Source organism: Syngnathus leptorhynchus, chromosome 6 (genome assembly GCF_054491065.1).
Source record: "Syngnathus leptorhynchus isolate UIUO chromosome 6, UIUO_Slep, whole genome shotgun sequence".
Lineage (NCBI taxonomy): Eukaryota > Metazoa > Chordata > Actinopteri > Syngnathiformes > Syngnathidae > Syngnathus > Syngnathus leptorhynchus.
The window spans coordinates 9,488,864-9,514,150 of record NC_141200.1 but is presented as its reverse complement, the minus strand read 5'-3'; the positions used below and the strand labels follow the sequence as shown (position 1 = coordinate 9,514,150).

The following is a 25,287-nucleotide window of genomic DNA, read 5'->3' as shown; positions in this document are numbered from 1 at the left end:
CGAACGGGTAGCTCAGCCAATCAAAGCAAGCATTGACGGCCCTATAGACGAATCAGACCAATCAAAAGGCGGGGCCAACACAATTCTTCTCCGAGACACGAGACGATAACTGCAATCACTAAAGTGTCAAAATGATGCTGGCTGCCAACATGGTTGCTTTTTTACATAATTAACTTTGACATATGCTGTTTACCACGCTGATGTTCCCATGGCTACTTTTTGGTTCCTGCATTTGAATTTTTCCTAACCCAGACAAAGGATTTCATTGAGCTTTCACCGTGTTTTTGGTAAGTCTGCATGTGCCGCAGCTATGAGCTGCCTAATTAGGGGGGATCGTTCTTTCTTTGAATTTAAAGAAGGCTTTTGGTTATTGTGGTAACGATCACGATTTTTGCACATTAGCGGGCATTTAGTTGTATTGAATGCTGCTAGGCGCTTGCGTCTACATAGCTTGCGAGTGACGAGAGGGGATGTAGGGCAAGAAGATAGAGACGACTGTCATTGCATGTGTGCAATGGGAGAGACTGACATGGGAGCAAGCAATGTCGCACTTTTGTCATCTTAAGCCAAGCAAAATCAAACTACTGAATTATGGATGCAATTATTATTTTAACATTAGGTCATTATGAGTGGGTGTAGTGACATCTCAACCTATAGTCCATAGTGTGTCAACAGGACCTGCTATAGAAAACTATTGGGCACGTGGTTTACTATGTCATGTACACTAAGTTAAACTGAAGAGGTGCAATGCAAGACCTTTAGTAGGCTACATGCGTTGGCAAACTGGCAAATACCGTTTTACAAAGAAAATCTCAATGACACCCATTGCTCCCAACGCAGTAGACAGTTATGAACTTTAAATATGTAGGCAGTGGTCAAACAGAGGTGACCTTTCAATTTTCACATTATTTGTTTTCCAGCAAGTCACACACATGAAGAATCCTACCTAAAAAGAAATCCCACAAGGCCCGTCCCTTTGGATGAAACTTCTGTAGAACTGGCTGAAATGCCTTGACCTTAACACCAACATATAATGGCAAGACTAGTCTCCATTGTGGGTTTGGTGGTGATGGTCAAGACCTCCATGGATGCTCACGGCCCTGGAACAGTGATTCTTGGGATGGCCCTGTTGATAAACATGATAGCAGCGGACTCACCTGTTGCAGGTAAGGGAACATCTGTCTCTGGGGTGCATAATGTCACTAAATAAGTCTGTAAGCGTGATCTTGAGCAATGCAATAGTTTCTAACCCACCAGTTCAAGAAGCACGCCACTTTCACTCAAACATCTCTCCTTGCAAGACTGCATGTGTGTGTTCTGGTTCACTGTGTTGTGTGCAACACAAAAGATACAGCAGAGTGAGATGAGATTGCAGTGAGTATTCATAATTAAGAAAAATAAACTTTTATCTTAGTGGCAGTGATCATGACCTTGTAAAAGCAAGAATATCATATCCTTTCTTCAACATGACACAAAACTCCGAAGATGTATGCTTAAATTAGCAACATGTAGAAAAAAATACATTATATTTTTGGCTTAAACCGGATGTGAAGTTATCTTGTTTCCATTATTTAGTGAAAGGGTGCACTCTGGGGGTGTTTTCCCCCACTAACTCCCATCCCCCAACACATTGCCTAGTTAAAATTACCATCCAAAATTAGTCATAAACCCATTATATTAAGTGCTAATAGGATTATTGTGACTGGTTGGCTGTCAGGAAGTGGAGAATTGGAGTTAATCCCAAACATGTTTATGGCATAACACATTTGTTTGGAGCAATTTTTGTTAATCAGAAATTGCAGCATTCTTCCATTTATGCACAAAGAGTGGGACCGCACTCTTTTCTGGGATGCTGCCTGGCCTTCAGATTGGTATACAGTGGAGCCTTGGTTTTTGAACGTCCCGGTTCTCTCAAAAATCTGTATTCGAACAAAAAATTCGAGATTTTTTTGCTTCGAATGACGGACGAAATTCGATTGTCAAACCTTGCGAGATGAGCCGAGAGGACCCGCGTGCCAACTGACTCTGTTCGTTATTACATTCTCGTTGCTCTAAGGATTGCATCAAATCTATTCATGCCTCCAAAGGAATCAAGTGGGAGCAATAAAAACCATCCTAAAACACAAAGACGCTCCTAAAGCAATGCGACAGTGAGCCCCGGGCGCGCTGCAGTTGCACGATCGGACAAAATTAAACTCCCTGCGCACTGAGGTCCACTTAAATTTTGGAAAGTGCATCAGGACTTTATAAAACATTTTCTAAATTTTAGCGACCGCTCTGTCACAATAATGCGACCAGCGCGGTGCAGTTGCGCGGTCCGCAGCGCGCTACGGTTGCGCGTTTGGCGGCGCGCTACGATTGCGCGTTCGGCGGTGCGCTGCTGTTGTGCGACCGGACAAAATTAAGCTCCCTGCGCACTGAGGTCCACCTTAATTTTCGAAAGTACATCAGAACTTTATAAAATATTTTCTATATTTTAGCGACCGCTATGTCACAGTAATGCTACGCGTTGCAGTTGCGCGTTCGGCGGCGCGCTACAGTTGCTCGGAACAGATTATTTTTTTCCTATTATTTGTAATGGGTAAACATGATACGGTATTCGAATGATTCACTTCTCTAACAGCCTTCTGGAAGGATTGTGGTCAAAAACCGAGGCTCCACTGTACTTTCAAAACGAAACTCAAAAAAAGGGGGTCTCAAAATACGTACGCACTGAAAGACGCGGTAATCCTGTTACTGTGACATAAAATCAATGGTCTGTTGACTAAACTTTAGATTACAGTAGTTATCTGAAGTGTTATTTATTCTTAAGTATTTTGAAATTATTTCTGTTGGGTTCCTGATCTAATATTGATGTTGTGAAAAATGTGAATTAATACTTAGTTTTCTTGGTATGCACAGAACCTGCTCACCATTTTATATTGAATATATGTGTACAGTTTATCGTAAGGTAAAACCCTGCCAATTTCATGCATATACATTTTGTATTATTCATGCATTCGGTCCTGAACTTTCATTATTTTGTTTTATTTTGTTTTGTTTTGGGTCTGAGTGGTCATATACTGAATAATTCATATATCGTCCTTGGGATCCGTGAAACATATTTTTGCAGTTAGCATATTATTTTATAATGACTTTTCTGTTTTTGATTATTGACTTCTGTTTTTGTTCTTATAGCAAAGCATTTGATACATGCTTTTGGTTTCACCAAGATGAGGGCAAACCTTTTCATAGAACATTTTTTCATGGAGAAATAAAACTCTGGTTTTACGCATTACTCTGGTTTGGACTCACATCACACAATTCAGAATCAGACAGTGATATTTTAAGAACGCTTTGTTTGAGCTGTACATTATTGTATCATGACAACAGGCAGAACACAATGCATCACAACCAAAATATATTCCACTAAACATCATCCAATTGGTAATTATACAGTATAGAGTGAGAGTTGGTAAAAAAAAAAAACAATGAATGTACACTCTCACAGTGTTCTTGGACAAGACACTGTGAACACTAATTTGCTCCCAATAGATGGCATTAACCTTTTCTTCCAATAGGATACAAATTATGTATTTTGTGATTCTGTTCTGTGTTTACAATTCGTATCTACTACTGTTGCCTATTGAGGAGGTTGCTTCCCTTTTCCATACAAGTTCACTGTCTAGTTTCTAGGTCAAGCAGGGCACGGTGACTTATTTTTAATTGTTCTTCCAGATGGTAAATGGACTGCACTTACACAGAGCTTTTATCTACACCACATGGTGCCCAAAGCGCTTTCCAATACCTCATATTCACCAATTCACACACATACATTCATACACCAGTGGGAGGCTGCTGCCATCCAAGGCACTGCCAGGTCCACACTGGGAGCAAATTGGGGTTCAGTGTCTTGCTCAAGGACACGTAAACATGGTCACCAGGGTTGATCGACCCCACAACCTTTGAGTTGAGAAGCTAAAACTCTACCACTGAGCCACGCCGCCCTCTATTTGATCTGCCATGACACAACACTTTCCTTATGTGTGTCACTTGTAATTCTGGGCTTTTGCTTTGACAACATGGCACTTTTCCATTACTTTGCAATTCAACTAAAAGACCAGGTTTATTTTAGTACAGTGACTGGCAAGTTCAACCCACAGAGCTGTAGGCCAGGGAAGACTAAGTTGAAATTGGATATGTATGCGATGACAACATGGTCATTCAATATTCATTACAGCAAGGGGCCAGTGTCCGATCAATGGCTAGAACCCATCCAAAGCTCAATTCTGGGTGCTCCAGCATTCACAAGGCCACAAAGAAGCAGTGACTAGCAGTCTTTTCCCGGCTCGACATCTCCACAAATTGGTATTTGACTCTGATCATAGCAATAAAGTGTGCTCAAGGCTGGGACGGGTCTATAACAACAGGTGCTCTTGATAATCATATTATCATTAATAAATAAAGAATTATATTGAATTGTCATGTTGCTTGTGTATGCTGTGTGGAGGCACCCTGGAACTTTATGAATGAATCATGGTGCTTAACTTTTCTTTTCATCTCAGTGGACATGTGCAATGCTGAGGGCATCTTTGAGGATGTACGTCCTGTGCGGAGTTCTTCTTAACATGTGCTTTGATGAACTACAATTTATTATTATTATTAGTCATACAGTATGTTTATCAAAGTAGATCCTTCAACTTTGCTTGTTGAAACAGTTATGGATTACAGACTTCAAAAAGTCTGCTTCCTCACAGATTTGGGATTATTGTCTGGCAAGGTGATTCATATTGACAGTTTCATCTAAAGCGAGTCTATGATCTTAGCCAGTTAACAGCATCAGCCGCAGAGTGTCTGACAATGGAAGCAGTGTCGGAGGATGCTGGGTGACTGAAGTCTTTTGGGCTGCTCATGTTACATGCCTGTATTTCTGGGAGAATCCCCACTCACAAGCTAACTGGATAGTGGATACCACTAATTTTGTGTGCGGGGGCTTATTACAAAGCAATCGCAAGGGCACGTCACTCCCTGGTCGACTCTCCTATTTAATCTCACATAACAGAACATGGGTGCCACAGAGCAGTGGCTTCAAAAGTCTTAAAAGCGTTGTAGTGTTACAATTTATCTTTGACTCTAACAGTTTCCACCCACATTTTAAACGCATTGATTGTTAGGTTCATTAAAGACTACATTTTCTGTAGGTGTGAACCACCTCTTCCCTGAAGTCAACTGGGATAGACTCGCTAATGAGGAGAAGATGGATCGATTGATGAATATTTTAATCTTGTCTTTTGGGGCTCTGACAGCAATAATATGAGCCAAGCGTGTCTGACTTTCATTTTTGTATGACAAAAAAAGAACTGGAAATTCTCTCATGGGTTTGTGCGAAAGCAAAAATATCTCTTCTTTCACATTTGTTTCAACCCAATCCCACATTTAAATTCTGTGTTTGTCAACTACAAAACAATGTTGAGTTTTATGCTTATGTGAAAACAGAATCTAATGAAACTATGCTGTTAAAAATATTAATGTTATTATTGTTTTAAAAATGTGTGAGCGCTCTGCTTTTGCTGTCATGCTTCTTTCTGGCAACGATTTTGGCCACCCATTGTTATTTAAAGTCGTTGGAGACAATACAAAAATTTGTTGTCCTTATCACAGTGGCAAAATATTTCTCTCTGATAGTGATTCAGATTAAGTCTGTTCTTTTTCTATATCGGCACAGTTGATCATGAGGGAAGACAGGCAAAGCGAGTGGAATATGTTCTATGATTCAATCCTAGACATCACCAGTACTGCCCAAGCATTATCAGGTTAGCTTTTAGGGTTGGGCTTCCATGAGAGGCAAGCAGACCTTTTGTAATATTGATTCGTGGAAATGACTGCTGTATTTCAAATCAATTTTAACAAGACCCCTCAGAGAGCCACATGGGTAGAGCAAGAAAGTAACTACGTAATACATTTTTAGCCCACTTCTATGTAGACCTCTACCAAGAATTGAGTGTTAATAGATAGATTAGATGAATGAATGGATGGATGGATGAAAAAGATTATTGAGTTGTTGCTTAGAAAGAGCCTATATACAAAGTAGGAAAAACAGGTCTGAAAGACACGTGAAGGATTGTGACCAGATGAATGGAAATGGAATCTCATTACCCTGTGATTTCTCAAACCATGAATAAATTAAAGTTCATGGCATCAATTCTTTAGTGTTGTCAAACTAATGAGATGTCCCACATTTTTAGGCATGTGCTTCATTATGGGGTCTATGGGAATGAACAGCAGGTCACAGTTTCAGGCTTCCTGTGTTGAGCGCCTGGAAAGCACATTAGCAAATTTAAAATCATAATTAAAGGGAACAAAATTATCATAGTTATCAATACTATCATAATATTGTTGAAATACTGACTAATATCCATAAAGATAAACAAAAAAGGAGCAAGAGACAGCACAATTTACGCTCAGAGCCATGAAATACAATGTTGATATCCCCAAAAATTATATCCCAAAAATATAAACAAAAAAGGAGCAAGAGACAGCATAATTTACGCTCAAAGCCATGAAATACAATGTTAGTAATAGAGTAATTAGAACATGAAATGGCTTTTAAAGCTTTTAAAATGTTACCATGGTTTATCGGTACAAAGTGCTTCAACCTTTTGTTTGATACAACAATGTGCACAAGGTTTTTTTAATATTAAAATATTGGTAAAAACACTCAACGTTAGGAGACTTAAACCTTTAATTTACAACATTCTATTTCGGAATCTAAATGATAACTAAGGTGGTTTAACAATTATTTTCCCTTTGGTTATTCAAGTGATGATGCATTTCACAAAATGGAACGTCACTGTGACCTTGTTCTTTGACTACCAGACTACCAAAACATGGTGCATCTATCTGGTGCCAAGCCATTTCCTACATATCTAACTGCCCTCAGATTTTGCATTCTTTCAACAAACAGGATAACCCAAATGATGCACTGCCTTTGATCATGTGTTTGGTCACACTTGGTCCCAAACTAAACATGAATAATATGTCTTCAAGGATGTACATATACCACATTCCGTTAACTGATTTTTACTTCAAGAAAGGAAAAGGAATAAAGCAATGATAGAATTAAGGGATGTGACAAACCTGAAAGCTTACTGTCAGAATTTGACATCCATTGTCGTGTAAAATATTTGTCGGTGTCCATCTGCACAGGTCTTGGTGGTTTGTTTTACTGACATTATTAAGTCCAACAATGCATGACCAGCCGGGTGTAACGCACTCATGTTTCAGAATACCAGATGGCAGATCTAGCCTTTAAGAACTTTGTCAGGTTTTAACTCTGTGGCCCAATGCATAACTGAACTGTGATAAAAGAACCAAAAAAAGTGCATAACTGCTGTCTGTCACATCGAGCTAAGCCTGAATATCATTTCCAAATAGCTGTCAGTTAGATTTCTCCTGCTTACTGTAATTAGTGATAATTACAAGTTAGGCTATTCATCATTTATAGAGATAAAACAAAATAAAACTTTCATGTATTTGTCTTTGAAAAAACATTTCAAAGAGATGCATGAGATGTGTTAATGCTCCATTAATTGTTATTACTATTATTATTATTCAAATACTGATACTTTATACCCTTTCCATTTGAACTGTCACAGGTATTGCAAATATCTTACTGTGCCACTCCAGGGGAGAACTCAAATGACATTTCCAGGTCACGTGCCATAGTGTGACCTCAAACAATGACCTATTTCTCAAGCATACATGCAAGCTGCACATTTTATCCCTAAAGTTGTCACTGGAGAAAACTGATAATTACCTTTTTGTTATTTACGAGCGACCAAGTACAATTATGTGTAAGTTTTTACACTTTGAGACCACCAACACGCTGGTGTTGGAACAAGTGACCAACATAAGAACAGTGACTGGTCAAAAACACAGAGAGAACACTGCAGGATCATAGCAATATAAGAGGAATATTTATATGTTTGTATTTCTGTTTCGAGTTCAATTATATTTCTGTTCAAAACTTTGTTTCAGCTACAGTTGGTTTTTTTTAAGTGGTCAGAGTTGAGTTGAGTTTTAATTGTTAACATCTGGCCATTGTTCTTAACTCTTAGTAAGGCGAGCTTCGTAGCCAATGTTAAATTTAATCCTCCTTGCTTCTCCATAGATGAGTCTCTATCAGTTTCTACACACCACGCCAATGGATTTCTTGGAGATGTTTCGAGTTCAACAAGGCCATCGCTATCACCCTCGCCACCCTTTCGTACTCCAGTCATGGGGAAGGAAAATTCTCCTGGCACTCAACGACTAATTTCTCAACCCCACCATGAATCCTTCACTCTAAGTGATTTCAATGCAAAAGAATTACAGTCTCTTGATACTCCATCATTGCATCCATCTCAACTTGTTTTGGGATCCTTTTCACAATTAGAGGAATCCAAAGTTTCAATAGACTTGAAGGCTTGGATAAATTCTGCCAAACAAACTCTTTTGCAAACTCCTTCAGTATCTCTGACGCAAACTCAGTTAATTTCTTCAAGGCTTCCCGCTTTTGAAAAGTCAATAGTAACACAGCTTAATTTTACAAAAGAAGAAATCAGTGAGCCTAAAAAAACACGTACAAGAACGACCTCAGTACCTGGTGAACAAAGTGGCACACTAGATTTTAGGAACACTTCATCAGATGAATCTTATATTCTAGATCATGTCTTAAGACACCCTACAAAGGGTCCAAGTACAATAAAGCATGAAAACTATCCACGCCCAAGTGGTTCCCCAATCTCAGAGAATAAACCAGAGAACATTCATCCCAAACCATATGAGATTTCGTCCCCAAGTGACCATCTGCCTTTCATGGACTCTCAACTTATTTCCTCATCATTTGAACCAACAGAAGAAGCTCCACCAGATGACTTCTACCCCACCAATAGCATGGACTTCGACTGGGGGAGTGGAGATTATTTGGAGACGATAGCATTCAGTCCTAAAGAAGCGGACTACTCTCTGGCTACCAAGGTTCTCGATACATACGATCAAGAGGATAATAGAGAACATTACAACACAGCCTTTCCGTCCAGGGTGGGAACATCCCTTTCATCCTTGCATCATCTTCATATCTTGCCGTCTTCAAGCCCAATGACAATGTATTCAACCCACTTACTTCGAACATCAATGGATGCCTCTTATCCTTCTCCATTTCACTTCACTGTAGATCACACACAAGAGGTTACTGCCACAATTAGCAGTGAGACATTAGAAGCATCAGATGGCATAGATTGGCCAGATACTTACAGTATTCAACCGACCGATGTGCTATTACCTGACATGAACAGCTTGGAGTATTACACCACACAGCTGACTAAGGAGAAGTCTGCTTCCAAGAGTAAAGCTGAACAAAGAGGGAACGTCACTGTGCTGCCCATCAGTCCTTCAGACATCACGCCCACCAGCAGCATTACCACTGATGTAAAATTAGTTGAAGACGACTCCTATAGTGGTTTGTCAGAATTTGAACCTCATGGTGAGACAACTGTCATAAGAACAGAGATTTTCAATAGCTCAAAGCTTGATGGCCCCTCCTCCCTCTCGGCAACGCACATGTCAACTGCAGATTGGTCTGCAGGTACTCATACTGTTGGCCTGCACAGCTCTGTTGTTATACTACCCAGTCCTACGGAATTCTTGCCAGATGATGTTATGTCCTCCTTTTCTCTCACTGATGTCCAGTGGTTTGTCACAGAGGTCTTCCCACTAAGTACTACCCTACACCCTACTTCAGTCTTCACTGCAACAATAGCGTTTTCCTCTGGTCCTGCTGAGCATCCTTCAACTGAAAAAGCATTCAACATCACCTCAGTTTCATCCAATGAGTCCTTAACCTCTCCTGTGATGTTGGGTGATCAGGGAGTTACTAAAGATGAATTTGACAATCCAGCCACGATGACCTTGATTCCAACCAGCAGTGAAGCTAATACCTTTTCACCCATAGCCGCATCTACAAATGCCAACACAAGTTCTCATCAAACTGCCAATGTTACCCCTGTCATGGGTAGTGAGTGGCAGATTACAACTCAGACATCCAGACAGTACCTCTGCAATATTGAGAAGCCTGAGTATTTAATCACAATAGGTAAGTCATTTTGTTCTCCTTTAAGTTGCACTTGATCTGTCCAAGTGTGTAATTAAGGACCTTTGAAGATATTTCCAAATTGATTTTTGATGGCTATACTGTAGGTGAATCACCATGCAAGATGTGAAACAATATATATAGTATTTGTATATCATTTGACTTTATGTTTTACTGTAAAGGGTTGCCATCTGGGACCAAAGTTGAACATGCCAAATTTCAAGTCGAAGAAATTCTGAAGCGGCAATTCAACAAATCGTTTGAGTTACAGGTACCTCATTATTATTGATTTTGTACTGTAAATACAGTGATACCTTGACTTCCGACTTGTTTCATGACCACTCTCTTAAGTAAAAAAAAAGACATATCTCAAATCATCATTCCATATTGCAGTGAATGGAAACTGTTCTCTCACCCCCCTCAAGTTGCAATAGTTTATTTTTCGCAGACGTTAAAGATTCTATACTTGTTCTATACATGTTTTGCTTCACGTTAGCGTCAAAATATCCGTTGTCAAGAGATACTAACTACCGCAATGCCACTTTTTCTTTAGTCCATCTATGATGATTAACGTTAACGCAAGATTAAGGTTGCAGAAGTTTTGTCAGTGTTTGTACTTTGGTTTAACGCTCGTTTGTATAGTGAATTGTTCATTATCTGCTGTGTGTTTTTGCTTCCACCATTGTGTTTGTAACTGTGTAATTGTGTAAGAAAAAATGTCTGAGCAACAACTCGTATCACAAAAAACTAACCCTCCTTAGTCAAAATACAAATATACATCCTTACTGACTGTCCTAAGCAAAACGGAAAACTTTATTGCTTTGTATGTCAAGGTTATAGAGCCACCACCAAAGTTTGTATTTCGGGTCATGTCCGATCCAGTTGTGTACACAGCCATATCTGTCATCAACGCCTTACAAAGGTCAGGACGCCACTTCCTGTCTGTGTCGCCTCACTGGATGACACAAGACAATAAATATCAAGTACACACAGGTGAATTTGCTTTCTAAGAGTTCAACATAATATTTTGCTATCATACTCTGCTTAAATTCCTTCATCCTCTCCCAATATGCAGTGCTTCAGTTTGTTCCAGGTCACATTGATGTACGATTTTGCGACTTCAGTGAGCGCATTGAGCAAGGTTTGACCATGGCCTTTGCAGAAGTGTGTCAGCGCTCCAAGGCATCAACCAATTTCACAGTGCATGTAAGTGGAGCAAAATGGTGAGAACAAGAAATACAACCTTGCACTTTGATTTAAAAAAAAAAATTAATAATAATAACACTAGTAGTAAAAATGAAAAAAACAACATTCGTATGGTTTTCCTTTGCTATTTGCAAGCAATATCTGTGTTGTTCAAATTATAATCAATCAATCTTTTGAAAGAGAAGAGAATGATTTCTGAAGCGATTTCAGCTTGTTGCATATATGTTGTATATACATGGTGACAGCCTGTTAAAAATATACTCATAATATTTTTTTTAGTATAGTCTTACAAAAACCCATTTTTTGTCAAAGCATCCTCTGGGTGCCTGAGGATCTGAAGCTCAACATTCAGAGATTCTAATTCAGAAAATTCTGTCACTTTCTATTCCTGTCTCGTACATAGCAAATATTTGTGAATTACCAATTGTTAGCTAGACCCCAAACATACTCTGTTTCTTCATGCTCCAGTTGTTGAGGATTATAGGAGATTTTTGTTAATAAAGGGTTTATTTGGTTAAGTACAAAGTTGGCTTGTGTAGAATTTTATGTAACCCAATGTTGTGGCTGTTTTAGGATTGTTTAGGAATTTGTTGCAGAACAGATTTGTTTCATGAATAACTAACCAAGAATGCCCTCGACCAAACTGCCCAATTATATGCCCTACTTTTGGTTAACTAAAGGTTAACACTTTTAGAGATTGACAATATTTTCTACGAAGTAAAGGTGAAATCGACTTTTTCCTACAGTACAGGTAGACCTTTGAAACTGAACATGATTCTCAAATTGTGCTACAGATAATGAATATTACCATTGCTGTTCCTAAAAATCTGCAACTGGGGAGGTACCCAGTAGACATCACCTTCACTGTGCAGAGCCCCCAGGGTTATCTAATGGGATCAGAGGTCAGCATTGCTCTAATGAAGCTCACCAAGGTGGAATTCAGCTATTACATGGGCTTCCCTGTCTTGCAGATCGCAGAGCGTAAGTCTTACAGAGGTTATTATTATTATAATAGCATTTTTCACTGAACTGTATATGTCTTTCGATGGTGGCTGGAACAATGTTATGACACTGATTTTATTTTTTCCCAACATCAAAAGCCTTTCATTATCCAAAGTTAAACACGAGCCAGTCCCTTCGCTCCTCCTGGGTGAGAACAGGTAAGATGCTTTCAGTTAATCTGCCATACAGTAAATCATGTTGGGTAACTTTGGTTTGAAATGTAAATTCTGCATAGCTTCATTGTGCTTTTCTTCATTATAGTTCTCTTGGGAGTGCCGGACAGTGAAGTGGGCCAGAGGACCTTTCAAGCCAACATCGAGCGTAGGGTGGCCATGCTACTTGGGGAAGCCATGGGACTAGTCAGACGTGTCAAGAGAGCCACTGATGTTGGCAATAGCAGCGTTCAGGTGTATATACTGTCTTTTTAAATTTTAAAACTTTTATTTTGTCGGTGACCCTTATGTGTCAGAGTGAATATTTAACATGTATTTTTAGTGTTGATTCGTTTCTTAATTTGGCAACAACAAATTAAATTTGAATTTGTGACGATCATCCGAACATTATGATGCTACTGAGTTGGCAAGAATGACCCCTTGAGAATATCTCTGTTTGCAAATTGATGACTGAACATTAAAAAAGAGTTCATCCTTGTGCCATTTCCCTAATGCAAGTCCTAACTACCTAGCTACCAAGTGAGTACTGAAGGTTCCTTATTTGAGCTTTTTAGTGTTCATGTAAGTACTGAAAGCCTCACTGCTTTACTAATCAGGCTGGAGCTTTTGTGGGGCTACCCTGCACCTGCTCATCAGCCTCACATGGAGCGAGATGGGGCCTTGTCCCCATGGCAACAGCATCCCATTCAGCCCCCATTCAGAGACCACAACTGCACAAAGTGTTGTTGCTTTTCTTCCCTGTGACCCTCCTTGATGCTTCCTGCGAGTTGCAAAAATCAGATAAATTATTCATTGTTTCTCTTTCACTGTGCTTGCATTTCGCGTTTGGCACAATGAAGAGATTTTAGAGGGCAGACAGAGATTGGTGTTTTGTAAAATATTTAACCATCAGAGGAATGAGACATGAATAACAGAAATGTCTTAAACTGGAATGTTGCCAGAGTGATGGCTATCTTCCTGTCTGAGTAGTAACCTAACTGTGCCAGACCTTTCTGCCTTGCTGTGTCACAAAATCAGAAAGCACTTTGGGAGCAGTGGTTAAATGACAGCTCAAAAGTGTTCATGGATGTGGCGTGCTGGCCATTTCATGATAGCGAGGGTGTGCCCTTGAAGATACATGACAGTTTGCTGAAAGTCGGTTTGAAGTTACGCCTGTTTGGACCACTTATAGATAGTGGCGCGGCTAATCATGATTGAAAGTTAAAGTCCCAATGATCGTCACACACACATCTGGGTGTGGTGAAATTTGTCCTCTGCATTTAACCCATCCCCGTGTGATTTGGTGATTCCAGTCAGAGCACAGGCATTCAGATTCTCCGCCTGTGTGGATGTCATCGTATTTGATTCATAAATATGACAACAGTAGGAATTATTGTAGAAGCCAATTCATTGAGCCCGTTATTCCATTATTTAGTGGTTATCATTCAGGTACGTTAGCTGATTTTTGTGTCAATTCATAGGTTGTGAGCATGAACCGGCCTGTCGGTGTGGACCATCCCTTGGAAGTTGTGTATTTTGTGGAGCGCCCCGATGGCCAGAGGGTTCCTGCTGTTGAAATGGCCAACATTCTCAACAGCTTGGATGTCCAAAAAGCGGCTATTATCTTGGGGTATCGTGTTGAGGGCATTTTGGCACAACGTGAGTATCTTCATTGTGGCAGTTTATTGATAGGGTATCTTCTTTGAAGCCAAAGTGTTTATTCACCTGCATTCAATTATAGAATATCTTATTTATCATTGTTTTAAAATAACAAACACACATGGACCAAACTATTGGTACTTTACCATTAAAGAACCACCCCCCTTCAATATGGTCATTGAAATAACTTAAAATTAGCTAGATTGGAATCCGCCAAATGCATACAGTATTAAGAGACTGAGACTGAAAAAGAACACTATACCCACTGTGAAACATAGAAGAGGCTCTGTTATGTTCCGGGGCTGCTTTGCTACATCTGACATGGTTTCAAATCTGTCGGTACAGCGAACTCTTGATGCTAGAGTGAAAAAAAGCTGTCTCTCAACAACAAGTTAAAGAACAAAACACACAGCCAAAAATACCCAAGAATGGATCTGAACAAAACACAGGATTATTCTGAAGTTGCTTTCTTAGCCCTGAGCTAAATCCTATTGACAAAAATATGGGTCAACAGGTGCCGAAGTTCCACTGAAAGATAAAGAAAATGTTTCAATGCAGTCATATCAGTGATCATTGTGCGTTTTACACAAAAAACTTTGTCCATGCGTGTATTGGAAATAATGCAGGAAACTTCTAGCTCCGTGTGATCCTTCTTGTGAGTTAATTACATTCCCTTGCATGCAATGTACCAGCAGTCTGACGCTAAAGAAGGGGCAACGGGTTAAGAGTCCCTCTGTTCTCAGGCTGGCTGATTTTACTTAATTAACACTCCCAAGGGATAAAGTAAGTTTATTTCAAGCAAGAAAGGTCTGTTTTGTTAAAATTAAAGCTAAGAGTCAAGAACCAACTCTTAACAACAAATTACATCTCCTTGTGCGTGGCCTAACTGAGGGGCATTGGAAACAAATACTTGTAATATGTATGTGTGTAACTTCTGTCTTTTACACTTCAGCTGTGGAGAAGATGCCGTCGTCACCTTCTGACACTGAGAACCCCAACATGTGGATCATCATCGGAGTGGTGATTCCTCTCTTGCTGGTCATGATCATCATTGCCATCCTCTACTGGAAATTGTGTCGGATAGACAAGCTGGAGTTCCAACCAGATGCCATGGCATCCATCCAGCAGAGACAGAAGGTAGATCATATGTTAATATCCCACTCAGTGATGGTGTGAATACAAATGTTACTGTTTGTCTGTCTCTATATGAGCACCTGATGGACACAACCTTTGGCCTGAGGTCAATTTGGATAGTCTCCATTTTCCCGCAAGCCAGTATAGTAAAAGTTGTATCAATAATTACTATTGGACAAAGCTATTTTTTTTCTTCCAAGAAAAACATGGCATATAACATAGGTCCCGTAACAGCACCACAGACAGCAGTATTCTTTCTGAGCTGCTCATTCCTCAGGCAAGTCCCGACTCCCGACATCATTAAGTAGTACTTGAATGTACTTTTGGGATCACTGTCTCACCAGGCAACGTTTGATTTGTCTTTGTCTAGCTTCGGTCCTCTTCTACTAGTAAATGCTCTGCTTTGAAGTCCACAAACCCATATTGATGTTAATGGTTAAATGTACAAAAGAAACAAATTTAACTTCACAATCTCTCACTTAATACTACTCACCCCTCTGCTCACAGTCTGCAACCTCATAAACTTCCATTCACCAGGCACTACCTCAACATGAGAGGGCTATTGATTTTAGTAAAGAAGAAGAGGAGTGGACATATGAGGAGGAAGAAGCGGAGTATGAAGATGAAGAGAATGAGGAGGAGGAAGAAATCACTGTTAAAAACAGAAAGGTATCGAATAGCAGGTGCAGAGTAGTGTTTGGTAGTTTGTCAAATGACTGTGTGCTTGCTGTCCTGACTGTTGTTGTTGCTACATTTATGTTAAGGCAACTACTGTTTCTTTACTATTAAAAAGACTGTGTAGCTAGACATGGGAAGAATCTGTCGTGTCAACCGTTGCTTTTGCTCAGGGAACACTCACTCTAAAGAGCAAAGACATTACAAGCAGTGAGGAGGAGGAGGAAGAAGAGGAGGAGGAGGAAGACAACGAAGAAGAAGTTTATGATGAGGAGGAAGAAGAAGAAATGAAGAAGTCTGAAACAAAACCATTCAAAGCAGAAGAAACGAATGGATCAAAATACAAGGCAGTACAAAAGAGAAGCGAGACGATACAGAAAGAAGAGAGAATGACAGTCGCCTCCAAAGAGAGGCGAGGCAAGCAGGAGGTACAGGATGTAGTCCAGTAGCCAGACAGATCGATGTGTTTGTAGCTTCACTGGACATTAGGACCATGCTTTGCTGTCTGTAAACTGTGTGTCATGTCAGTATAGTAGTTGTCGGTGTTTGTTTCTGTAGGGGTGTAAAATTTGTTGAACTAGTAGATTTATAGATGAGTTTGTGTTTGGTGTGGCTAAAATGTGTCATTTATGTAGGGCTTATTAACAGATTGATAGCCTACTGGGTAGTCCCTACTCAATTCTATTTTTTGCTTCAGTGTGGGCTACACAAAGTGGCTCTATGTTTCCTTTCTGTGCATTTGAGACCATTCTTTCAACAAAGTGTCACACGTTTTTTTAAAGCAGCCCTGCCAAGGCAGAAATTTGTAACCTTGCTGCTGACTAGACTTTCAGCCTTTGGTAGCACTCCCTATTATGTCTTCTTAACCAACCCAAAGTTGTGTTGCATTGTATTGTAAATGTCTTTGTTTCAGTTACAGGCCCCCAGTGTGAAAGGCTTTGACTTTGCAAAGCTGCATCTTGGCCAGCACAACAAAGATGATGTTATGGTGGTCCAGGAATCTGTCCCAGTAGGGCCTCTGCCCATTTCAGATAAGGAAGGCCCTAGTCCTTCCCAGAATGTGGATGTCCCTACCCCCATATCCAAAAACTCTGCTTCCTCAACTAGAGCGTCCCGCAGCTTTCGAAGACGAGAGAGGTCAGTAATCCTGGCAGTGCGGGCGGGAGAGAGAGAGAGAGAGGGGGGTGGGTTGAATCACTGTTTTATGAAACCGAAGCAAGAAAAGAATAACATGATATAAACAGCATTAACCTTCTCTCCAGTGGTTGAATGAAGCCAAAGAAATACGTGCAATGTTGAGATAAACTTTCCAAAGTACTTTTTTGGTGTATAAATTGGATGTTTTCTGTTATAGGTTGTAGCTAAAGAAAAAAAGTAGGCCTACTTGCTGGATAATCAGCAACATTATATGCCATAGTAAACCAATGTGATAACACCACTGTAGTGTTCATGTTAAGGCCTTTGCATTCTGCAACAGAAATTGACTCTAATAATCATAATAATCATCATCTTCATAATAATAATAATAATAATCTTACCAGGGATACTGCTTGAAATGTGTATGTTTTGTTCTTGTTGTCCATTTTTGAAACCTCAAGAAATACAATGATTAAACTCACAGTTTACTCAGCCAGCCAGACACAAAGCTTTGACAGATCAATAATTGACATACAAGACTATGAGGGCTTCCTTTTTGCCTGGTATTCTGCCACAAATTTTATTTTGTTGTTGTTGTTGTCTACCTTGCCATCTGTTTGTATTATGTATTATCAAATGTCACTGCTTTGACCTTGAAAGAAAACTGATGTTTTTTTTTTTATTATGTAGCATATCCCAGCACGCAAGCCCATCCTCAGGCGTCAATTATTCATTTAAGTGTGTGTTTTGTGCTTAGGATCTCACCATCAGACGGTGATTCCGTGGTGAGTGACCGCTCCAGTGGGCGCGAGTCAACTGAGGAGAACCTGAGAGCCCAGGCCACACCCAGTGACAGCAAGCAGACACGTAAGGTCCCCATCAATGTTTTAAATGGCAAGTGGCCCTGGCAACACTCGAGCCATTTCTCAACACAGCAAGAGAGGGGGAGAGGAATATAAACACAGAAAAGAACAGTGAGATGATTTAATTTTTTGTCTCCCAACAGTATTTTACTGGAAATGTATCATAATATAGTATACTGTACTGTGCTAAAAGGATTATAGGGAAAACCAGAACACAACATGAAAGACAAATATTTTGAGTCCAAAATAAGTCCAGAAAAGCAAAAGAAGGAAAACAAAAAGCGGAAGTTATTCTGACAGCTTGTCGACAGAATGAAGGTTGCAGTGCCACTCTGAGACGTACTGGAGCCAGAAGCATTCTGACCTCACCCACACAGGACTGACCTCTGCTTTGTTTTGTTGTTGTTTTTTCCACTGATAAATCTTTTCCTGTAGCTCGTTATGGTGTTGAGATACATGCACCCCGATGTTGAGGCACTATTTTTAAAGTATAAGAGGTTTCCGTCACCCGTACTAAATGAACTCATAACCACCTTAGGAAAAGCTGCTATCATTCACACTCTGTCCTTCTTTGTCATGCCCCTTCGTTTGCTTTGGATTGGAACACGTGGGTCCCTATTTTCATCGTGTAGCGCAAAGTGCGGTGCACCTGTGTGCATGGGTGGAATTTTCTTTTGTTCACTATTTTCATAAATGGGCGCAGGACGAAATGGGCGCTATGGGACTGAACACAAGTGACTCGTTTTCCTGGCAAATCGAACAGACTCCCCCTCATTCCCTTTAAATCCAGTGTAGATGAAGCATGTGGTATACATGGCAGAATCATAACAGACTGGCTAGAGTCCGTTCCGTGTAGGTCGGCGCAAAGTATGTTTCTAAGGAACTGCCACAAAATCTCCACTTGCGGATAATGTAAAGTCGGCCACTGTTGAGACTGCCTACAACCCCCGATGTGTGAACTGTGTGGTATGGGGATACTTTTTTATTTATTATTTTATATTAATGAAATTTATTTGATAAAATCCAACACCAAGAACAGACATGTCATCTTAAAAGGCAATTTAAAATAAAAATAGAATAGAGGCAACAACAGGCTGAATTATTGTACGGTATGCTAATGTTACATGACACATAAACAACGAACTGTACATAGTCTGGAAAATATGGCCCGAGTCCCCATCTGTTTATCAACTTGAGCAAGGATTGATCTTTTCCAATAAACCTGTCTTTTCTTTCTATTGCGTTGCAGGCAAAAATAAAATTGGTAAGACTTTGTTTTCTTTTCGTCCGTCTCAGTGAATGTCCCTTTGTGTTGTTTGTTTCCGTGTTACCTTTGTGCTTATCTTGTTCCCACTATTCATCACAGTCAGCCCAACTGTCAGTCGCACAAAATAAATGTTGCTACAGTCAAATAAAAAGGTCAAGTATTTTGTATTGACCCTAATTACACTTTCCACCAGCTATCCTAGTTTGACTTAACATTGTCATTTAGACTTTTGAACTACAGTACTCAAGATTGTTGTCATTTCTGCCTCAACAGGTCCTCCTCCTAGAAATAGCCTCAATGAACAGACGTCATCTGCCTCCATATTTGAACATGTTGACCGAATGTCGCGGGCCACAGATGTAAGCCGAAGACTACCCAACAAAGTGCAGCTTATTGCTATGCAACCAATGACGCTCCCACCCCTTAACAGCCACACTGCTACTGGCAAATTGCCTGAGACCAACAAAATAAACAAGGAGGTTCGCCTTTCTCAGTCCTCATATTTATATTTGCAGGTTGATAAACCCAAAAGTTCACATCTCCTTTCTACTTGATGTGTCTTCTCATCAGATCCAAGTAGCAATGAGGCAGAAATCAGAGATTGAGCATCATCGAAACAAGATCCGCCTGCGTGCCAAGAGGAAAGGCCACTATGATTTTCCTGCAATGGATGACGTAGACCTCGTGGACACCAAAGACCAGGATCACATTTACCATAAAACACAGACGCAGATGGATAAGATCCTGGATCAAAATGCACAGATTTCCTCCATCTTCAACGAACCGCAAAAAGGGTGGGTGTTACCTTTTATTCTTAGTTGTAATGTGTGTACGAATATATATCTACACATACACACACACACACACACATACATATAGGCACATATATACACATACATATACATCCATCCATACATCCATACATACATACATACATACATACATACATACATACATACATACATACATACATACATACATACATACATACATACATACATACATACAGACACACAATTCGATGACCTTTTATTTAATTTCCAGTGCTCGAGGGAGGCGCTCTCCAAAACATAGGATAAAGGAGCAGTCAAATGGAGGATTGACAGATGCAGACAAAGATCACCTCATCACTGAAGACACTGAGGGGGTTTATAGGAAATATCCTGGGGTGAACAATGTGGCCTATGTAGTAAGTTTTAATATTAGTGCCTGGTCATTAAAATCGTTTCTGTGTATAGAATATCCAAACATTTTATTAAGCCTTAAGGCCATCTATTTTTCTTGTGTTCATTTCAGTCGGACCCTGACCAAGCCCCGGGGTTGACCCACAGAAGCCCATCCCCCACAGATGAAGTCTTTATAGATCCCACTTCCTCACCTCCTGGACATGCCCCGCCACCACCACCCTACATGCCTCCACAGCCCTCCATTGAAGAGGCGCGTCAACAGATGCATTCGCTGCTGGATGACGCCTTTGCCCTGGTGTCACCCACTTCCCAGGGCAGTTCGGCAGGGGTGACTCTTCCAGGGGTCAATGTCAATACTTCTGATTCCAGTCCTCCAGGCCGTGGCGCCCGACCTTGGGGCACCTCCCATCAACCTCTTGGCCCTTACTCTGGTGTAAGTAACTTATTGTGGTGGCAGAGACAAAAATACCACAAGATGTCAATTTGTATGCTTTATGTGCTTTAAAATCACAAAACAAGTCTTCCATTTACATTCCCTTACTTTTTTCACTTGAATTAATTTCCAGCATGACGCTTATACAGTAGTTTCAAACAAATCTTTGCAAACGAATCAGCCAAGTATAGATCTTCTGTTGGCCTCCTATACAAACCTGTAAGTTCCCTTTAAAACTAAGGTACAACATTAATGTTCACTCCATATGTTTGATCTTGAGCTGCTTTTGTACCAAAAACAAAAACTAGCCGTGTTTGTAACTTGAGGTTTGGAAGAATTCATCCAAACTTAAAAATTGCTTATAGATCTCTATACCTCATTTGTTGTCTATCATTACTGACTGATCCATTCTCTCTGTTCCCCTCAGAAATTCAGCGACCTGAGTGTGTCTCCTCCTCTGGTTCAAGGCTTAATACCAAGGTTAGGAAAGCATTCAATGGACGTCATTTATTGAGCCTTAGTGGATTTTCATTTTCAAATCCTGTTATTGATCACCGCTGAATAATATCTACTTTGCCTTATTTCCTCCACCATCCACCACGTCAAATTCATGAAAAATTTAGGGGGTCATTTTTATTTTATTGGTTTAATGGAACAGTCCGTCGCTCTCTTAGCTATCCCCCGAAACACGAAGGCACTCTAGCATATGAACACACCACATATTCACATGCAATATGGTCTTTTCCTGGAAAGTAGAGCACTGGGCCACAGCCACTTGATATAAATAAGTGAACATTAGACAAAAGTGATGGACTTACCGAAACAAATTCTCCTGCATGTTCTCTTGCATGACTTGAGGTTTGGACGCTTGATTTCTTTAAAGCGTTAAGAATAAAATAAAAAGCATCATTCTGCATGTTCTCTAGGCAGGACCGTGGTCTGAGTTACCTATCCCCAGTAGAGGCAGCAGGGCTTGGGGAGCATCTCCAGCTCGACAACCTTTACTCCAGCAGAGGCCTCTATGCCGACGAGCTGCCTACATCGGCTCGGCCGCGGCCAGTAGGAGGCACTACAGGTAAAGCTGGAAACAATTCTCACACTGCCCTCTTTCTTGATATGTGCATTCATTTTAGTCATTAGACATGAACTATTTATATAAGAAATCATAGTCTTGTCACTCTGCTAGAATTGTCTACTGGACTAAAACAAGATACACGCTTTCAGATTTTAAATGTCTGGGGGTTGTTTTTTTATGACGTGAGACCCCACAAATGACAGAGACTTGGCATGTTGGTATACTTAAAATGAACAACAAAGTACACTACACACTACATTTGTCATAGTAGCAAGACGGACCTCTGTGAGGAAGCATAAGCAGGAAGCATGAAGACTGCCATTAAATACAAAGAAGAAAGTTTTCTCTTATTAGAAGACTGCTTATTTGGTAACTACATTGTGAAAGCACAAAAAAAAAACTTCCTTGCAACTGACTTACAATACCCATTTTGTCAGTTATGACTTGGGAGACACATTATACGCTTAACACAACTAGTCTTTTAACAGTTGGCTATCACGTCTCTGGTTTGTCAGTTATATAGGGGGGAGGGCGGTAGGGTCGTGTCAACCTGAAAGACTTAGCCCCTCTTAAATTATTAAAGGCAGTGAAGTGAGGCTTCCACTAATAGTATTATGCATTGACTGTACAGAGTCAATCTCACACAGACAGAGACAGACACACAATAAAGTTTGCAGCAAAAATGAAATTGGTGACAGCAGACTGATGTCCCTTGTGTGTGTGTGTGTGTGTGTGTGTGTGTGTGTGTGTGTGTGTGTGTGTGTGTGTGTGTGTGTGTGTGCGTGTGCGTGTGCGTGTGCGTGTGCGTGTGCGTGTGTGTGTGTGTGCGCGCGCGTGTGTGCAGGTGCCCAGCTTCATCATCTTACACAGGTTGGTCTGTCCAGCCGTATAAATGGCTATCCCGCCGGGTTCAGGGGTTATCCAGGATGGACAGATGGACAGAATGGAGGCATCAGCTGGAACAACTACCATGAGGACAGTTACTGCAGAGTGCTACCAGATAACAGTGCAGTGAGTGCAACCACCTAAATACATTTCTACTCTTATGTATGTTCCATGGATGTATATTTCTTAAAATACTACTCACTCTTCAGGATGGTTCTTGCACTTTATTGCAGATTGAGAACTTCCATGAAATTTTTGTTGTTTTTTCACAAACGATATATGCCACTGCAGTAGTTTACAACACTGTAAAATGTCCCTATTTCACACTGACATATCCTTATTATAGCCAAGTTAACCAAAATATTGGAGACAGTTCTCAATATGATTTAGTGCACTACAGTAATAAACGTAACAATATTACATCATACTGTATGAGGGCAGAGATACAAAAAAACTCATATAGGTGAGTTTTTCAGCAAATAGCTACTGTACGTATATTTTGTGAATAGTGAGCCACAAGTATGCAGTTGATTACCGTACAGTATATTCATTCTGTGACAAATTATCAGAGAACTACTCCAGCTTCGCAAGTGACACTTCCTTTTCTGTCCTGACTTTTTTGTTTATCTCGCAGATGGCCAGAAGTGCCCTCAGAGAGCCGTCAGCTACCCCCGCTCACCTCGACGTTGGGGCAGGCTACCTTTCTGCCCCTCTCTCACTGGATGTGACCCCTCCCACCCAGTCTTCCGCCTCCTTAATCAAGGCTATCCGTGAGGAACTTTTACGCCTGTCGCAGAAACAGGGTTACCACAGCTGAGATAGTTCTGACCCTACATACTAATGTGACCATGCTTCCTGTGGAAGCCCACCAAGAAGCAAAGCAGAGAGATAGTCCTGCGAGATGGCAATATTAAGGTGGCTAATTCATGCCTCTTGATGCTCTTTTGGATTTGGATTCGAAAATAGCCAGGAGTGTTTTGAGAATGAACTAACCTCAAGTACAGTATGTCACTATGGGACAGTGTTATTATGTAAAAAACAATATGAGGTCCAGGATTCACATCCATGAGAGATTTAGATGTTCAGTGTTACCTTAACCTCCATCTAATCTGATATATGCTTTGCCTTCACACTTCAGAGATGTTCATGTGGCTCCTTCATAGTAAGGTCGCAGTTGACAGCCAGCAAATTAATCTTGACTCAAAGGAGAAGACTACACAGTATCAACTCACTATGCTACCTATGTACTTCTTAGCCTGTCTAGCGCAGTTAGTTAGAGCTGGTCCTTGGCCTTTTTGGACTATTGGCATTCAAGTCCTTCAAGTTTTGTACGTTGTAATATTTTTTTTTAGAATTGTTAAGCTTTGAAATGCCTTGAAATCATCCATTTTCAAATATAGATCACACAGAAGAAAATATATGAACTTGGCAATCATCATAATGTATGTGGTCAGTGCTTGGCTGTGTTTTTCTGCACTGAATGCACTAGTTTCTTAGGCTGTGGTCTGGTGGTTTCATTAAAGAAAAGTTGATGAAGAATACACCAACTTGCAATGCATGTATTAAATCACCATCTCTGTTTCATGCAGTATTTGAAGTTTTTTTTTAATGCCTTTTAAAGACAGGGTACTGTATTTATAATTCATGTCATGCTTATGTGTATTTTTTTTTTAAAATCACCTTGCCTTGTGTTTTGTGCACCATGAACAAATTTGTACCGCCCCCCGCGTTATGTATCAAAATTACAAGTATGTGGGACCTAAAGTTTTGTTGTTTTGTTTCAGTGAAGTCAAACAGTTTATTGTGCAATCGGGGTTTAGAATTATTATTGTGTGTAATGTGGCAGATTACAACAAAACTCTATTTTATTTTACGAGACTCATTTGTTGCTTTAACATGTAACAGGCCTTTGGCTTCACCATAACAGACGTTTATTATTCCCCATCTGTGACAAGAAGAGGATTTAAAAAAATACACAATTCTTTCACACTTATGCATCCTTGGGGAATTTAAAGTGTGCTGTACACATACGTACTTTTAACATCTTAACTGATTGTTAAATGTGTTCTGGCTTCATCTGCTGTCTTTTTTTGCAACAGCAGATTTTGCATGTATGTTTCAGCGACTGTTGCATCCATTCCTTTGCCGTCTGCCTTGTAAGTATATTTTGCCTGTGCGTGAATCTCCAAATGCAACAAAATAAAATAAAAACAATGACCATAAATTGTCTTTTTAAACAATATAGTCGATACGTCCATTTTCTATACTGCTTATCCACGAGAAACAAAGATAGTTTGAGGTAACCTTTCAAAGAAAACATGATGTCACTCACTGTAATGACCTCAAATGGCCACACTAGGGAAGCAGATCCAAAGAAGAGTGACTGCTCCTTTTCTCTCATAATGACGTAACACTAGTCAAGGTCACTATATTTCACTGCATTTATCTATTTGATTTCTTACAGTGTATGGCGATTACATGTTGATATGTACAAATGAAAAAAA

The 25,287-nt window shown here is 40.1% G+C and overlaps 1 protein-coding gene across 1 annotated transcript; it reads left to right on the top strand.

Annotated features, from left to right (window-relative positions):
- Nucleotides 1–1,033: 1,033 nt before the first annotated feature.
- On the top strand, nucleotides 1,034–24,929 carry LOC147055870 (UPF0606 protein KIAA1549). Its single transcript, XM_085914315.1, has 22 exons — nucleotides 1,034–1,166; nucleotides 8,150–10,111; nucleotides 10,291–10,379; nucleotides 10,942–11,101; nucleotides 11,184–11,314; nucleotides 12,109–12,295; nucleotides 12,415–12,474; nucleotides 12,578–12,723; nucleotides 13,950–14,127; nucleotides 15,080–15,264; nucleotides 15,799–15,930; nucleotides 16,850–17,073; nucleotides 17,831–17,940; nucleotides 19,186–19,200; nucleotides 19,477–19,682; nucleotides 19,774–19,997; nucleotides 20,248–20,392; nucleotides 20,500–20,823; nucleotides 21,251–21,303; nucleotides 21,750–21,898; nucleotides 22,743–22,909; nucleotides 23,418–24,929. Exons 1-22 carry the CDS (start codon nucleotides 1,034–1,036, stop codon nucleotides 23,598–23,600), a joined length of 5,163 nt encoding a protein of 1,720 aa, XP_085770441.1. The 3' UTR covers nucleotides 23,601–24,929.
- Nucleotides 24,930–25,287: the final 358 nt, after the last annotated feature.

Bases quoted from the DNA above. Each gene is read 5' to 3' on its own strand.
- LOC147055870 (XM_085914315.1), top strand. From the start codon at position 1,034: ATGGCAAGACTAGTCTCCATTGTGGGTTTGGTGGTGATGGTCAAGACC. The intron at 10,112-10,290 runs GTAAGTCATTTT...TTTACTGTAAAG, and splicing joins TGAGTATTTAATCACAATAG to GGTTGCCATCTGGGACCAAA. The intron at 17,074-17,830 runs GTCAGTAATCCT...TTTTGTGCTTAG, and splicing joins AGCTTTCGAAGACGAGAGAG to GATCTCACCATCAGACGGTG.